Source organism: Narcine bancroftii, chromosome 2 (assembly GCF_036971445.1).
Source record: "Narcine bancroftii isolate sNarBan1 chromosome 2, sNarBan1.hap1, whole genome shotgun sequence".
NCBI lineage: Eukaryota > Metazoa > Chordata > Chondrichthyes > Torpediniformes > Narcinidae > Narcine > Narcine bancroftii.
The window spans coordinates 323,698,961-323,715,612 of NC_091470.1; the positions used below are offsets into that span (position 1 = coordinate 323,698,961).

General features: G+C 38.7%; 1 protein-coding gene across 8 annotated transcripts in view; it reads left to right on the top strand.

Moving 5' to 3' along the window:
* runx1t1 (RUNX1 partner transcriptional co-repressor 1) overlaps positions 1 to 16,652 on the top strand; it is a 112,755-nt gene that overhangs the window by 24,495 nt on the left and 71,608 nt on the right. For 7 of the 8 annotated variants that reach the window (XR_011352419.1, XR_011352418.1, XM_069921929.1 and 4 more), the window contains 2 exons: positions 4,958 to 5,095; positions 6,168 to 6,409. Coding sequence is in view for 6 of the 8 variants with exons in the window: in XM_069921924.1 (XP_069778025.1) it covers positions 4,958 to 5,095; positions 6,168 to 6,409 (380 nt within the window). In the remaining 2 variants the exon portion in view is untranslated. Of the gene's footprint in view, positions 1 to 3,887; positions 4,013 to 4,957; positions 5,096 to 6,167; positions 6,410 to 16,652 lie in introns of all 8 variants that reach the window. The other variant, XM_069921927.1, reaches the window with a different exon arrangement.

The following is a 16,652-nucleotide window of genomic DNA, read 5'->3' on the forward strand; positions in this document are numbered from 1 at the left end:
AGACCCCGTACGCTCCAGCAGCTTTTTATCATCAGCACCCTAAAGAGTGGCCCACCACTAGAGTCACGGGGGGTGGGGAGGGGTGGGGGGGGGTTGCATATGGCATCCTTGGGCAGCAGCATCCAACCATGAGCAGAGAGTTTTCAGTATTTAACATCTAGTTTTGGATGATCCAAGCAAATTCTAAGAACTATTTAAGGAATGTTATGTCTTGTGTATATTTTTTTGCATGCAGTTCTTTGCACATTCATTTGCTTTGTGCCTAAATCCTGTGTTTTGAGCGATTTTACTTTATGTTAAACAAAGCTGGTCTTATTTAGCTTTACGTAATTATTCCAGGACAAACAAATATACTTGCAATAAGGCTGCCTAAAATTGTAAATCAATGGGTTAATGGACTGAATGTTGCTTCTGAACTGTAAAATCCAGCTTGATTAATGCAAAGTGCAGTGTAATGAAATATGGGGCCATATTTCTGTACTGTAATGGCTGAATCCCTCCGAATTTCCTTAAAATAAAGCATGGAATTTTATTGTAGGGAATACATTTTAGCAAAATGGGCTTGGAAAATGAATTCTGCCACCTTTTGTTTTTTAATTCTGGAATTAAATTAAAAGGCCTTTGACCTTGTCTTTAAAACAATATCTGAGCAAGCTTTTGTGCTTCAGCAATTGGTAGCTGTCCCACAGGCATGGTACAGATAGCCTGCTGAAGTCCCTTAGCCCTCACCTTATTTAATCTAATGGAATAACACTGCGTTTGGAACCACCTAGTACAGATGAGACAGCCCTCGGGATATGTACTTCGGGGATCGAGAAACTGAATGCTAAGAAATGTGAAAATCTAAGGGGATGAGGGGGAGGGGGGGGGAAATGCAGAAAAAAAACAGTACAGGGACACTAATACATCTTCTTGACAAGCAGAGGTTTGATGGGACATGTACGGCATACTGTTCCATCTGGTGCTTGTGATTGCATGGCATATTAGTGTACTGCAAGTTCATCATGTATTCAAGGCAAGAAACCATCCCCTGCATACCAAGTGAGCTCGCCTTCCCAAGACTGCCTTTGAATCTTGATGATCGTGTCTTGTAGGTTCCACCTGTGTTCTACAGGACAAGATTTTTTTTAAACACACCACAAGAGACATGCACCCTATGTAGCTGCTGTAGTCGTGGATCTGCTTATTTATGTAAACACACAAGTTGGATTGTAATCGTGCTTTATTAGAATCATAAACCAATTCTCCTATCCAGCCTCTAATTACAAAGATAATTACTATCAAACAGCATGAATTAAGGGGATGGGTCACAAGTGCAGACATTTTCAGCATTGGTTACAGAGCCATCATCCCAAGCTTTTTGGCTCACAGCAAGGTTTTCACCCAATCGTTTAGAGAGGAGGCCCAGAAGTAATCATAGTTTATAGCATTTGGGCATAACCTGACATGTTGGCTTTAAATTTCAACGTAAGCTTCAGTTGCATTAGCGAACATTTCCATTTATTCCCCTTGGTAGGTGATAACATTTCTAAATGTTAATGTTCATTTAAGGGAGCTGCTTTGTAATTGTTATATACTGTTGTTTTGCAGAAGTCGGCCACTAGCCTGTTAAATCTGTAGGACTGATGTTGGGTGATCTGAAATATTTCAGCAAATGTTTGTGAGATTTCTTGAATGTTTCAACATGTCACTCAAAAACTGTAAATACCTACACTTGGAGATATGATGCACACGTTACTTTATGCACTTGAGCAGGTATAATCGCTGGAAACCCAACCCCACTAAGTCAACCTCTTTTATGAAAGAGCACCTTGTTAAAAGCAGGTTGAATAATTAATATAGCCTCCATGTAGTGAAGTAATTCCATTTGCTCCAATTTGTGTTGGTCATTGAGGATTTCACATATTGGAGACCATTAGGATAAAGGAATTTAGCACACATTCATCTGTGAAGATGAATGATATTTTAAAAGCTGCAACAAACATGATTTACATGTCTTCTGCTGTGTTTAACCAACTCAAATATAAATTTACCATTTTAGAATGAGTGATTTCATCTTTTTTCTCTCAAACCTTTTGACTTGTTAACAAAGCATTTAATTTGAAAATTGTATTATAGCAAGTTAATTCTTTCTTTAAATAAAATAATAATATAATTTCAATTACATTTGTTTCAGTTTCTGGAGAAAGAGCGATAAATTATTTCTCATAATTATGGTTTTAAATTAGAAATAAAGTATTCTTGCAGAACCATCCTGTAATTTTGTTTTTTTTTAATCCTTTCTGTGAGTTTTTATTGCAGCATTGCTTGTTTAAAGAATGGCCTCATTAAATGTGATTGTGCTACCTGGAATGAATGGAACTGATTTACAAAGACTTGAACCATGTTTTCTAAGTTTACATCAAGTTACTAACTTGACTAAGAGCTTGCTTTTTTTTCCCTATATGGATTAGGACTGGCCCATTACTTCCACATTATCTCCATCATGAATTGATTGCACTAAATGAGTTGCAGATGGTGGCATTACATCTAATTTGGAGGACCTTTCGGCTCTGACTCTATCTGATCCAAGGCAGGTTGGCTGTACATGAAATCTTCTGGCTGACACCAACCTATCAGTACAGTAGAAGCATGTGTCTGCTGGGTTGGGGAGGCAGTTTTAATCCTCAGCAGAGCTGTGCTGCAGATGGAGATGCTTGGGTGACTATTTTGGATAGCTTTCAAGATTTCATAAGGAAGTTCTGTATTAAGACTAATTGTGTGTGCTAAAGTGTCGAGATACACAGAAGTAACATGATTTCAGACTTATAATTACAGTTTTTCTTCAGTACTTGTAGAATGCTGTGATATTTAAGCATAAGGGACATCCAGCTCTTGTATAAGTAAAAGATTACCGTAATTCTACAGGCTTTACTCCCTTGTGTTTTGGAACTGGTTATCTGGACAGTCTTTTTTAGCAGTGCAGCTTGAGTGTTAGCAGAATGAAAACCAGATGGGCTTGCAGTTCCCACTGTTATCTTCCTACCAGCCCTGGCAAGCTCACTACCTCAGCATGTCAGGAATATTTCCCTTTTATTCAAGAGAGACTGAATTCACTGCTCTGTCTAGAGTAACATGTGGTTGTTATTTTTGGGCTTAGAAATTGAAAAATATTTATTCCATGTGACTCCGAACACTTGCGGTGGTAAGGTGAATGAATTTACGAGATGCACTGTTGGAAGATGACTGGGTTTCAAATACAAATTTAATTCATGGTCTCCTGAATATTCTGAAACTATGAGTAAATAAGTGATGAGTGTGAGACCATTTCATTTATTTTTGATTCACATACATAATTTTATGAAAAATTATAGCTTTTTGGTGGTGGTGGGGGTGGGGGGTGGAACAATCTTTTTTTTCTCAAAACCAGAGTGGATTGTTTTCTCAAAGTATTTTTGGGTAAAATTGATCTTTAAATCAACATGATATACCTCCTAATGTGTATTGATGAATATCTGATAAATGCTCTCTTTTAAACTTTGCTTAGCTTCTAATAATTTGATGGCATGTAACCAATTAATTGTTGACATAAACAAAAATCAAATAAAATTTTAAAGTAATTGTCTGAATGAAGGCGAATTCCTATTTAACCTTAATTAACTATGTGCTGTCCTGCAAGACAGAAAAAGGCGCTCTGTTTTATGAAAGTTTTTTGTTGACTTGTGGTTCAGAGATTCAATTTATCTACAGGTAAGGTATGTAATTTATATGCAAGTGGTGATGGATATCATAGATTAAAATATATTGTGAATATAATACATTCTATAATGGGTCCTGATCATAGACTCAATCTTTATTTGGACCCATTTAAAACCTGGATCTTTGGCTGTTTTCCCATTTTGGCACAGATGGGTTCCATCTCTCTCACAACCTTCATATTAAACCAAAATAAAATGAGTGCATTAGTTCTGGAAATGAGGAAATCACAGACGAGGTCAAAGTGAAAAAAAGATATCAATAGAAGAAAATAAAGGTACGAAAATGTATGGAAAAGTTGGGGGGGGGGGGTGGAGTGAGTTGATCTGAAGCAGAAATGAAATTAATTATCAAACTGATTTTTTTAAAAAAACATAGGAAGCAAGCAGTAAAAGAAGTTAAAATGTGCAATGAATTGAAGTGGTTGATGTTAATACTGTTCAAGAATGATAGTTTATTGTTTAATATAGCTGAGGGCTAAATGAAACATTTATCTACAATACATACTGAATATACTTGTATGACATTTTGCAGACTGTAGTTCAGTTTAAAAAAAAATACATGGTGTGTTTGCAATCTGTAGTAGCAAAACTTTGAAACTCCAATGCTTTATGTACCTTCTTTAATTCTCATGAGCTCAAAGTTTCAAAACTGCAGCTTATCCTTTTAGTTAACACATAGCGCCCTCTCTGTCAAAAGAATGCAAAATTAATGGATGTCACCACAGGAACGTTGTATTTTGTTCAACGTAGGTCAATCATGTTCCTTAAGAGTTTTTAAATTTATTTTTCTTTTGGTCATATTTGATACTGAACAATTTAAATGGAATAACATTTTATGTAAGGAAATATAATTGATCTTTTCATTTAACTATCAACTCATTAACTGTCTCTTTACATGGCTGTATGAATGCTAGAGATAACTAGTCAGTCTGCTCATAGAAGGACCCTTCTTACAGTACAAGATATTTTGTGGGACATAAACTTTAAAAAATGTATTTGTATATCTCTAAGCTGGGAACAGAGAAGCAAATATTCCATATTAATAATGAGTTGACATAATTGGTGCTGTGGTTCCTTTTTTGCATATTTATCAAAGGTGAATTTACTGTTTTGGCTGCAATATTTTATTAGGAGAGGGGTGACATGCGTGAAAATATTTGGTAATCTCTTGAGCCAGAGGAAATAAAAGGAATAACACAATACTCTTTTGCCTTTGACAGATCACACTGAGAAACGCTCCACGATGCCAGACTCCCCTGCAGATGTAAAAACACAATCCAGGTTGACACCTCCAACAATGCCACCTCCTCCAAACAACCAAGGAGCACCTCGAACTAGTTCATACACGCCAACAACATGTAATGGGAAACATTGATATTTATGTACCTTATTTTTAAATTTATTTTGGTCTTTATTATTTGTGTCCATTTTTAATATTAATGAGTGTGTGCATAGATGAATGCATACCAAAATTCTTATTTGCTGCAGCCGCGCAGGTATTTGGTGAGAATAAAAACTATAGGTGACTCTCAAAAAAGAACAATAATTCTGTAAAATATATAGATAACAAATATTCAGTAATCTAGTGCAAAAAATAATGCAGGCTGTCAGTTTATGATGTTAAAGTAGTTCATGATTAGTGTAACACAATTAGTTTTGTATGTAATTACAGGAAGTCTAGTAGTCAGATAAAGAAAAAGATGTGAGATGAGAAGAAGATGGAGGGTTATGGGCATCGTGCAGGGAGGTGGGACTAGAAAGGGGTGTTTGTTTCGGTGCGGACTAGAAGGGTCTAATGGCCTGTTTCCGTGCTGTAATTGTTATGTTATGTTTAAAAATCACATGAGATTACATGAAGGGCAAGGTGCTCCAGTGTGAGTTTATTGTATCTCCCAAAGTAATATTATAAGTTTTTCTGAAAGCCAAAACTCTGAATTAACATCCAATGTGATTTTGGGTTTGAATGTAACTATTTATTTATTTTAGTCCCTTTTATGCTTTAATCCTGGCCATCTCACTGGAGCTCTTCTGGCAGGTGCTTAGATAAATATATCCTTCATACTTGGCCTAGTATTGGAATTGTACACCTGTTTTACTTTAGACTGACAATGCTATTTTCAGACATTTCCATACTGAATGTATCCTCCCAAGTAAAAGCAAAGTAGAATTCAGCCTGGGTTTATTCAGTGCTGTGCAGCATATGTGGGAAGTAGAGTTCTTTTACTGGAACCTTTTCTGAATACCTAACTGAAACATGCTACAAAGCACACAGTTGTTATTGGCCTGCTTGTCATGTGGTGGGAGAAATTTTCATTGTCATTGTTTAAAAGGTTATTGTTTTTATAATGTGGTGTCTCTGTTGTTATTGAGTGGAATAATTAGTTCTCAATAGGCAAAAGATGATTTTTTTTAATTCTTATTTTTTTGCAGTAACAAATGGCAACAGTCACTCACCCACTGCATTGAATGGGGCACCATCTCCTCCAAATGGCTTCAGTAATGGAACCTCTTCTTCTGCCTCTTCCACACTGGCAAACCAGCAGCTGCCACCAGCCTGTGGTGCTCGACAGCTCAGCAAGCTGAAGAGATTCCTAACGACCTTGCAACAATTTGGCAATGATATTTCACCAGAAATCGGTGAGAGAGTGCGAACCTTGGTGCTAGGGTTAGTGGTAAGTGTGGAACTTGAAACTATTTAGTGTGTGTGTGTGTGTGTGTGTGTGTGTGTGTGTGTGTGTGTGTGTGTGTGTGTGTGTGTGTGTGTGTGTGTGTGTGTGTGTGTGTGTGTGTGTGTGTGTGTGTGTGTGTGTGTGTGTGTGTGTGTGTGTGTGTGTGTGTGTGTGTGTATGAGTGCATGTTGTAAGAACTTTTGTTACTTAATTTGACTAAATGGTTTGTATTTGATTAAACTCTAAAGTTTTGGGTCAATCCTGTAACAAATACTTAAGGCTGCAAAACTGCAGCTCTGGATCCAAAACAGAGAGAGGAAGTTGAATGCGTGGCTCACGGTGCAAGCGATGTTAAACTCTGTGCACCATAAGCTAAGTTTATTTATAGAAAACATTAGTGATCAGATTAAGAGACTGAAATCACGTGGTTTGAATTTTTTTCCTTTTTGTTTGTTTATTATTGTAGGCAATTAATTATGGCAACTCTTAGCTACAGGTGCCTTCTTGTGATTTTTTAAAAAAAAATTCCTCATTACTGCAACTTCCCTCTTGTAAAATTAGCAGGAGTAAAATTGATAGTGCAATATCAATGATAGTGATTCAGTAGTTTTTCACTCCGAAGGAAAATAAAAATTGGCTTTGTAAAATGAGCCACTGCTTCGTTATCACCATATTCAAGATCAGTATCACCCTCAGTGACTTGTGCCAGTATTATGTATTGGTAGCTTTCCTGTAGCACAAGTTTACTCCTTGCTTTCAGTGGGTGAGTCCATGGTATTCCGTCTGCTTTTTGGATATTCCACAAAAATATTTTCTATGGTTTCCAATATTTTCTTTGTTTCCTCCTATGAACACAGATTCAAGGCTGATGAAAGAACCAGAGATAAAATGAGATTTCATTTTTTTGATTCGGTAAAATGTGATCTGTACTGTGGAGCCAGCAGGGTAGTTGAAGTGGGTTCAAAAATAACTTTCAGTCACAATCTAGATATATTCTTGGGAAGATCTACAGAAATATGGTGATGTTAAACTAAATAATAGAGCAACTAGTCCAACAATGGAGGCATGGCTGGAGGGGGAGCTGGTATTAATGTGGGAAACAATAAACAGATTATGGTAGGAAGGGTTAGGACATACAAATTTAAGAGTTGTAGAGAGATTTAAAAAATAATAAAAGGATGAAACTAAAGGCTCTGAATACAATGTTCACAAACAAAATGGGTGAATTAAGGGTGCAAATAGAAATAAATATGAACCAGTAGCCTTTGCAGAAAATGGAAGGATGATGTAGATAGGTTCCAGCCTGAAGACCAAGTTAAAGACTTGTTGTCATGCCTACATTACTATATGCCTCTTGGCCACCATATGATTACATTTTGCATTCATCTAGAGAGAAGAATAGGCTCAAGACTAATATTTTAACTTGAACAAGGATGACTTTGAGGGTGTGAAAGGAGACCTAGCTAAAGTGAAGTGGCAAATTAGTTTCCAGGATGTGTCAGTGGAGATGCAACATCGGACATTTGAGGGAATGTTCCAGAATACGCAGCACAGATAGAATCCAACCCCCATCCATTGTTAAAAAGAAAAAAAAAGCATGATTGTGTGAAAATAGACTGAGTCAGATAATTGGACAAAATTAAAAATAAAGTGAATAATGATTAAAAATATTAAATGAGTGTTTTTTAAAAAAAAAAATAACGTGAGCATAAGAAATGGGAATAGATCACCTAGCCTGTCAAGCCTGTTCCACTATTCAATAAGATTGTGGCTTATCTGTCTGTCAGAATTGGTTTTTTTTGGGAAACAAAGAGAGTGAGTTAGAAGTAGATGGGCTAACAAAATGACCATTGATCACAGAATAAGTATGAGAAATTATTAATGGGATATAAGGAGATGCACATTGTTCTCATTGTCTGCCACTCATTCTCCAGTAAGGTGTGTCATCTAGAATTTAGTGTTCTAATGTTTGTGATGGTGGCTAATTTGACCAGTTTGAGATTAACAGTTCCTTTCTCGCATGTGAAAGAGGTATAGGGATGCTATAGTGTCCGTGGTTTTTGATTTTTTTTTTTTCTAAGATTCTCTGTTCCTCTTCGCCATTACTCCTTGTATAAATGAGCACCACTTATAATGTGGGTATGTGGCTGCCAGTGGTGTGTATCAATATTGAAATTCTTCAGGGATGTTTGAATCTTTGAGTCTCTTTTTCTGTCCATCACATGGCTGACTACCCTTGGTCATTTCTCCTGAAATAGCTGCTTTGGAGTTCTATTATCAGGCATCCTTCTCATACGTCGTGCTCTGATCTGAGATTCTTTCAACAGCTTGTAGACACTAGGGAGGTTTGTCTGGGATAGAATCTGTGTGTCTGGAATCTTGTCTTGCCACTTGATGTGAAGTATTCAGCATAGACAGGTCATGTGGAGTGGTTAAGCTGTCTGGCATGTCTGATGTACAGTATACCATCCATGTCTTGCAAGGCATATAGTAATGTAGGCATGACAACATCACAAGAAGTCTTCAGATTGGTCTTTAGGCTGATACCGCTTTGTTACCAGACTTCTCTGCCTTCCAAAAACAGAGCTGCCTTTTGCTATCCTGTCAATGTTGACTGACCTTGAGAGGGTGCTACCAAGATCTATGAACTTGTCCACCGTTGAATGCTTTTGACTATTCTCAAAAATGTTTACTTCTGTAGAGGGGTTGTTTGGTGCGGCTTGGTGCACGACTTCTGTTTCCTTTGTACTAATTGTGAGGCTAAAGTTGCCAGAAATACTGGCATTCAGTGCACAGTGATCAGCAAAGAGGAATTAAATTTTTTAATTTTATATTTAGACATGTAGCACGGTAACAGGGCATTTTGGCCCATTATTCCGTACCGCCCAATTAACATATGTTTCAAATATGTTTCAAATAGTGGGAGGAAATCAGAGCCCCGAGGGAAAACTCATGCAGAAACAGGAAGAATGTACAAGCTCCTTTCAGAGAGTACAGTCCCAGTCACTGGTGCTGTAAAGGCATTGTGCTAACCACTATGCCAACTGTGTCACCATTCCTTTGAGCAGTTCTCACAGACCCCACATAGAATATTGTGTTCGGTTCTGGACACCTTTTTACTGGATGAATGTGGATGCTATAGAGAAGGTGGAGAGGAGATTTACAACTATGTTGTCTGGATTGGTGAGCAGGCCCTATGAGGATAGGTTGAGTGAACCTGGATTGTTCTCCTTGGAGCAACAGAGGATGAGGGGATGAGGGGTGACCTGATGGCAGTGTAGAAATGTTGAGAAGTATTGATTGTGTGGATGGCCAAAGTCTTTTTCCCAGGGTTGAAAAGCCTATTGTTTAATTGTGATTAGGAGTGATTACAAGGGGGATGTTTGTAAGAGGTAATTTATTCCCACTGAGAGTGGTGAGTGCATGAAATGTGCTGTTGGCTATGTGGGTGGATGCAGCTATAATAGGATCTTTTAAGAGACTATTAGATAGAATGGAATAGAGAAAAATAGAGGGTTATGCATAGAGAAATTTTAGACAGTATGTCAGCATAACAATGTGGGCCAAGGGGCCTGTACTACGTTGTAGATTTCTGTTGTATGAAATATTTGAATGGAAAAATGACAGCTGTGGCTAACGAGAAGTTAAAGCCAAAATAAAGGCGAAAGAAAGGGCATACAAGGAAGCAAACAATAGTGGGAAGATGGAGGACTCAGAAGCTTTTGAGAGCATACTGAAGGCAACTGAGAAGGTCATTAGGAAGGAAAAGATGAATGTTGAAAGTAGGCTAGCAAAAAGGATACAAAACAAAAGAGGCAAGAGTTACTATAGGGCCATTAGTAAATGATGCTGGAAACAGAAAAGCTGCATGAGTATTTTGCATCAGTCTTCACTGTGGGAGACATTAGCAGTATATTGGACTTTGGAAGGTGTCAGGGAAGAGAAGTGAGTGAAGGCATGATCACTGAAAAGAAGATGCTTGGAAGCTGAAAGGTCTAAGGGAGGATAAGTTTCCCGGACCAGGTGGAATGCACCCTTGGGGTTTCAAAGAAGTAGATATAGAGATTGTAGAGGCAATAGAAATAATTGAGAATCAACATGGTTCAAGAGGACTGGAAAATTGCAAAGATCACTTTGCTATTTAAAAAGAGAGGGAGCCAGCAGAAAGGAAATATAGACCTGTGGGCCTAATATTGATGGTTGGGAAGTTGTTAGAGTCTGTTTTTCAAGGATAAAGTGATGGAGACCTGGTGGTGCATGACAAGATTGGCTGAAGTCAGCATGGTTTCCTTAAGGGAAAATCTTACCTGACAAACCTACTGCAGTTTTTTTTTGTGGAAACCACAAGCAGGCTTGACAAAGAACATGCAGTGAATGTTGTATGTTTGGATTTTCAAAAGATCTTTGACAAGGTGCAGCACATGAAGCTGGATCACAAAATAAGAGCCCACAGAATTACGTGAAAGATACTAACATCAGTCGAGGATTTAGTTGATCTGCAGGAAAGAAGAGTGGGAATAAAAAGGGATCCTATTCTGGTTGGCTACTGATTACCAGTGGTGTTCCACATGGGTCAGTGTTGAGACCACTTTTTAATGTTGTATGTTAATGATTTGGATTATGGATTAAATGGCTTTGTGGCCAAATTTGCAAATGGAACAGAGTTAGGTGGGGAGGAGCAAGCAGGTCGTGATGAGGAAATAGAGAGACTGCAGAGAGACATAAATAGATGAGGAGAAGGAGAAAAGAAGTGGCAAATGTTGGAAAGTGTATGGTTAAGCACTTTGGTAGAAGAAATAAAAGAGCAAACTATTATTTGAGTGGACAGTGGAATTCAAAATTTGAAGATGCAAAGGGTCTTGGGAGACCTCGTAAAGGACTCCCTAAATGTTAACCTCCAGGTTGAGTCAGTAATGAAGGTGATCTCAATGTTGGCATTCGTATCTAGAGGAATAGAATACAAGAGCAGGGATATGATGTTAAGGTTTTATAAGACTCTAGTGAGGCCTCACTTGGAGTACAGGGTACAGTTTTGGGGTCCTTATTTCAGGAAGAATATGTTGGCATTGGAGAGGATTCAGAGATTATTTACAAGAATGATTCCTGGATTGAAGAAATTAGCATATGAGGAACATTTGACAGCTCTTGCACTGTACTCTTTCGAGTTCAGAATAATTTGGGGGAGATCTCATAGAAGCATTTTGAGCGTTGAAAGGTCTGGATAGAGTAGATGTGGCAGTTCCCTTTGGTAGAGGAGTCGAGGACGAGGGAACAACTTCAGGATTGAAAGGCACCCATTTAAAACAGATGTGAAGGAATTTCATTAGCAAGAGAGTGGTGAACCTCGGAATATGCTGTGGACTCCAGGTCATTAAATGTATAAAGGCAAAGATTGATAGGTATCTAAATAGATATGGTGTCAAAGGCAATGAGGAGAAGCCAGGGGAGTGGAGCTGAGTGGGAGAATGGATCAGCTCATGATAGAATGGCAGAGTAGTCTCAACGAGCTGAATGCCCTATGTCTGCCCCTATATGTTATGTTTTTGTGTTGATACTTTGGTTTTTGCTGCCTCCTTGGTTTAGCACAAACAGTCCTATATTCAAGGATAAATGCATTTCCTGTCCCCTTTTCTGAGATGTGAGCACTGGCACACAGTCTTTATTCACACCTGTGGTGACTGGACATGGGTCTGAAGATTTTCCGTCATCCATTACTCTGGCTGTCATATGAACTTGAAGTTGTCAGACAATTGTGCTGTAAGTTTAGGGGTAGCCATACTTTGTTGTGGTCTTGTCCTGGCCCTCATGGCAAAAAGCATCAAAAGCTTTAGTTAACTCAACCAAGGTGGTGTGCAAGCTGCAGTTTTGATCCTGAGACTTTTGGAGTAGCCTTGCTGCAGAGATTGCATTTACTGTTCCATGCCCTTAATGAAAACTGCATTGGCTTTCTGGAAGTGGTTTTCTTTCAATGTGAATTATCCTGTTTAACAGGCCTCCAGTGAGGATTTTACCAGCACTTGAGGGTAAAGATGTTCAACTGTGATTATCTCACACTTGACAGTTCCCATTATGTTTGTGTAGCTGTGTAATTGGGGTGACGTGAAGTCATAGGTGTTTTTTCCTTACTTCAGAACACCTGCAGTAGTATTGTTAATTTCTCAATCAACATTTGGATCCCTTCTTTGAAGACCTGGTATAGCATCTATTCCTGGAGCTATACCACATAATAATCGAGGCACAAATTATTGCACTTTGCCAAGTCTGAGGGTTCAGCAAGAACAATGTTTATTGAAAGTTGTTATGATTTAAGTCTTCAACATGAATTGTAGATTGTCTATTTAGGACAGTTGAAATGCACCACCCACCTCTCTTGAGATTTGCTTCTTTTTGATGAGAAATGTCATTGACCTGCACTCAGTAGGAGGGGACCATTTAAGCAGCTTAAACATTTTAAAGACAATCCAGTTAGTATGCTAGTAAGTTTAACTTCACTGGTGGGGAAAGTTATGGAGGGAATTCTTAGAAATAGTATGTATAGATATCTGGATAGACAGGAATTGATCAGGGGCATCCAGCATGGGTTTGTGAAGGTAAAGTCATGTTTGACGAATCTTGTTGAGTTTTATGAAGAGGTGACAAGAAAAGTTGATGAAGGTAAGGCGGTTGACGTAATCTATTTGGATTTTAGTAAGGCTTTTGATAAGGTTCCACATGTAAGGTTAGTAAGGAAAGTTCAATCACTAGGGATTAATAGAGAGATAGTGAGGTGGAAGAGAGACAGCAGACAGTCATGGTGGACAACTGTCTGTCGGGATGAAGTCTGTGATGAGCAGTGTGCCTCAGGGATCGGTGCTAGGTCCCCTGTTGTTTATCATTTATATTAATGATTTGGATGAGGGGGTGGTTAACTGGGTAAGCAAATATGCAGACAATAGGAAAATAGGGGGAGTGCTAGATACTGAGGAAAGTTTTCTTGGATTACAGAAGGATTTGGTTTGTTTGGAAAAGTGGGCTGAAAGATGGCAGATTTAATGGAGACAAGTGCAAGGTGCTGCATTTCGGGAAAAAAATAACCAAAATAGGACATATACAGTTAAGGGGAGGCCATTGAGGAATGCAGAAGAACAGAGGCATCTTGGATTTATGGTATAGAGTTCCTTGAAAGTGAATTCCCATGTAGACAGGGTGGTTAAGAAGGCATATGGTATGCTGGCCTTTATAAATTATAGCATAGATTATAGGAGCTGGGAAATGATGCTGCGACTGTTTAAGGCATTGGTGAGGCCAGGTTTGGAGTATTGTGTTCAGTTCTGGTCTCCAAATTATAGGAAGGTGGAGAGGGTGCAGAGAAGATTTACAAGGATGTCACCTGGCTTACAACATCTAGAGTACAGAGAAAGATTAAGGAGACTGGGACTTTATTCATTGGAGCATAGATGGTTGAGAGGGGATTTGATAGAGGTATTTAAAATTATGAAGGGAATAGTTGGACTAAACATGAGTAGACTCTTTCCCTTGAGGGCAGGGGAGGTTGGAACAAGAGGGCATAAGTTAAGGGTAAGGGGGCAAAACTTTAGGAGAAATGTTAGAGGATTCTTCTTCACTCAGAGAGCGATGGCAGAATGGAATGCTCTTCCAGAGGAGATGGTTGCAGCAGGGTTCTTTCTGTCATTTAAGAGAAGGTTAGATGTGTACGTGGATATGAGGGGGTTGGAGGGTTATGGTTGGAGAGTGGGAGGGGGAACTAGTGGAGTTGTTCAAGAGAACCGGCACGGACTTGATGGGTCAATATGGCCTGTTTCTGCGCTGTAAACTGTTATATGGTTATATATGGATATATGTATATCTTTCCCATGGGGGCCTAGTTAAGACCCCAGAAATATCATGAGTTGGAAAGGAGGGAGAGTTTCATGGAATCATTGCAATCGTCAGGCAAGTGGTACAGAGCAAATAATTGCAGACAAATTCCTTGATCCTGATATTTTTTTAAAATCTCAGAGGACATTTCTAGGTCTCAACATACTAATGTCATTGTGAAGAAAGCTTGTCAATGCCTGTACTTCCTCAGGAGTTTGCAGAGGTTCTGTTTGATATTGGAAACATTGGCAAACTTCTACAGATTGGTAGTGGAAAGTGTGCCTGGTATGGGGCACCAATAACTCTGAGCAGGATGCCTTGGAAAAAGGTAGTGGAAATTGCCCAGTTTATCACAGGTAAAATTCTCCCCACTATCCAGAGCATCTACATAGAACACTGCTTTTGGAGAGCAGCAGCATTCATCAAGGATTCATGTCACCTAGGACATGCTCTGACTTGCTGCTACCATCAGGAAGGGTGTAGGTGCCACAAGACACATACCATCAGGTTCAGGAACAGTTGCTACTCCCCCACTAACAGACTTCTAAAGAATATTCTCAATCAGAGACTCGTTTCAGGACACTCACGTTGCTCATTATTATTGGATTTTTTTCTATATTGCACAGTCACTTGTTTACATTTCCCACTTTTGTATACATACCTCTTTCTTTGAGTACAGTTTACAGTTACTGATAAGTAACTTTAAATTACACACCCATGACTGCAGCCAGGCACAATTCCAGTGCTATCTACAAGTCTGCCGATGACACCACAGTTGTCGGAAGAATCGCAGACAACAATGAGGAAGCGTATGGAAGGGAGATAGATCAGCTTTTTGAGTGCTGACACTCCAACAACTTTGCGCTCAGCATTAACAAAACCAAGGAGATGATTGTGGACCAGGAGGAAGTCAGGGGAGCATGACCCAGTCCTCATTGAGGGCTCAGTAGTGGAGAGGTTCAAGATCTTCAAATTCCTGGGTGTCAACATGTCTGAGGATCTGTCCTGGAGCCTTCATGTTGATGCATTCACAAAGGCTCATCAGCGGCTATACTTGGTGAGGTGTCTGAGGAGATTCGTTATGTCACCAAAGACTCTCGTAAACCTCTATAAGTGTACTGTGGAGAACATTCTGGCTGGTGGCATCACTGTCTGGTATGGAAGTGCCAGTTCTCAGGACAAGAATAAATCCCAGAGGGTTGTTAACTCAGCCAGTGGCATCACAGGCACCAGACTTCACTCCATCGAGGACATCTACATGAGGCAGTGTCTTAAAAAAGCAGCCTCTATCCTCAAATATTCTCACCACCCAGGCCATGCCCTCTTCACTCTGCTACCATCGGGGGAGGGGGGAGGTACAGGAGCCTAAAGACGAGCACTCAGCAGCACAAGGGCAGCTTCTTCTCCGCTGCCATCAGATTCCTGAATAATCAATGAACCAAGGGCACTGCCTTACTTCTTTGTGCACTTTTTAAAAAATTTTTATAGAAATGTTGTAAGGTTGTTAAAATAGGAATGTAATTTTTGCACTATAATGCTGCTACAAAGCACCAAATTTCATGACTTGTTCATGACAGTACATTCTGATTCTGAGTATAAATTCTGCCTGGCCTGCAGGAAAAGGAATCTCAGGGTTGCATATGATGTCATGTATGCTGCAGTTGTCCTCTTGACAATAAATTTCAACTTTGAAGTTTGCAAAAAAAAATCAGCACGTGAGATAAATTGATGATTTTATTTTTCCATAATTTGCAGGAATTTGAAATGTGATAACAAATTTGGAAGTAGGAAATGTAACTCCTCTATTCAAAAGTAGAGGGAATAACCGGCCAGATAACTTGTAATTGGGAAAATGTTGGGATTATTAAAACAATATTGTGGACAAGTGGAAAAATTCCAAGTTATCAGCCAAACACCGTGTGGTTTTGTGAAAGAAAAATGACATTTGAAAGGAATCGGTATACATAAATGGATCTTTTTCTTTGCATGAGAAATGTAAGGAGTGCTGTGCCGCAGGAATAAATGTTGGCACCTTGACTTTTTACTATTTACACAAATTACTTGGGTAAAGGCACCAAAAATACAGTTGCTAAATTTGTTAACGAAAATAGATAGAACAGTAAATTGTGAAATAAGCAAAGGTTCCAAAAGATATAGGTAGATTAAGTGAGTGGGCAAAGATCAGCCAAGTTGTGTTAAATGTGGGGGAAAAAGGTCATTTTGAATTTTGCCAAAGAATCTTTTTTTAAAAATATTTTTATTGATGTTTTACCATATAAACAATTGAAAAGTACGATTAGGTAATGTAGTACAAGATTCAAGAAAGAAAAAAAGTAAAACATTATACAATATTCTCATAATAAGGAAATCCAGAGCACAGAGCACAAGA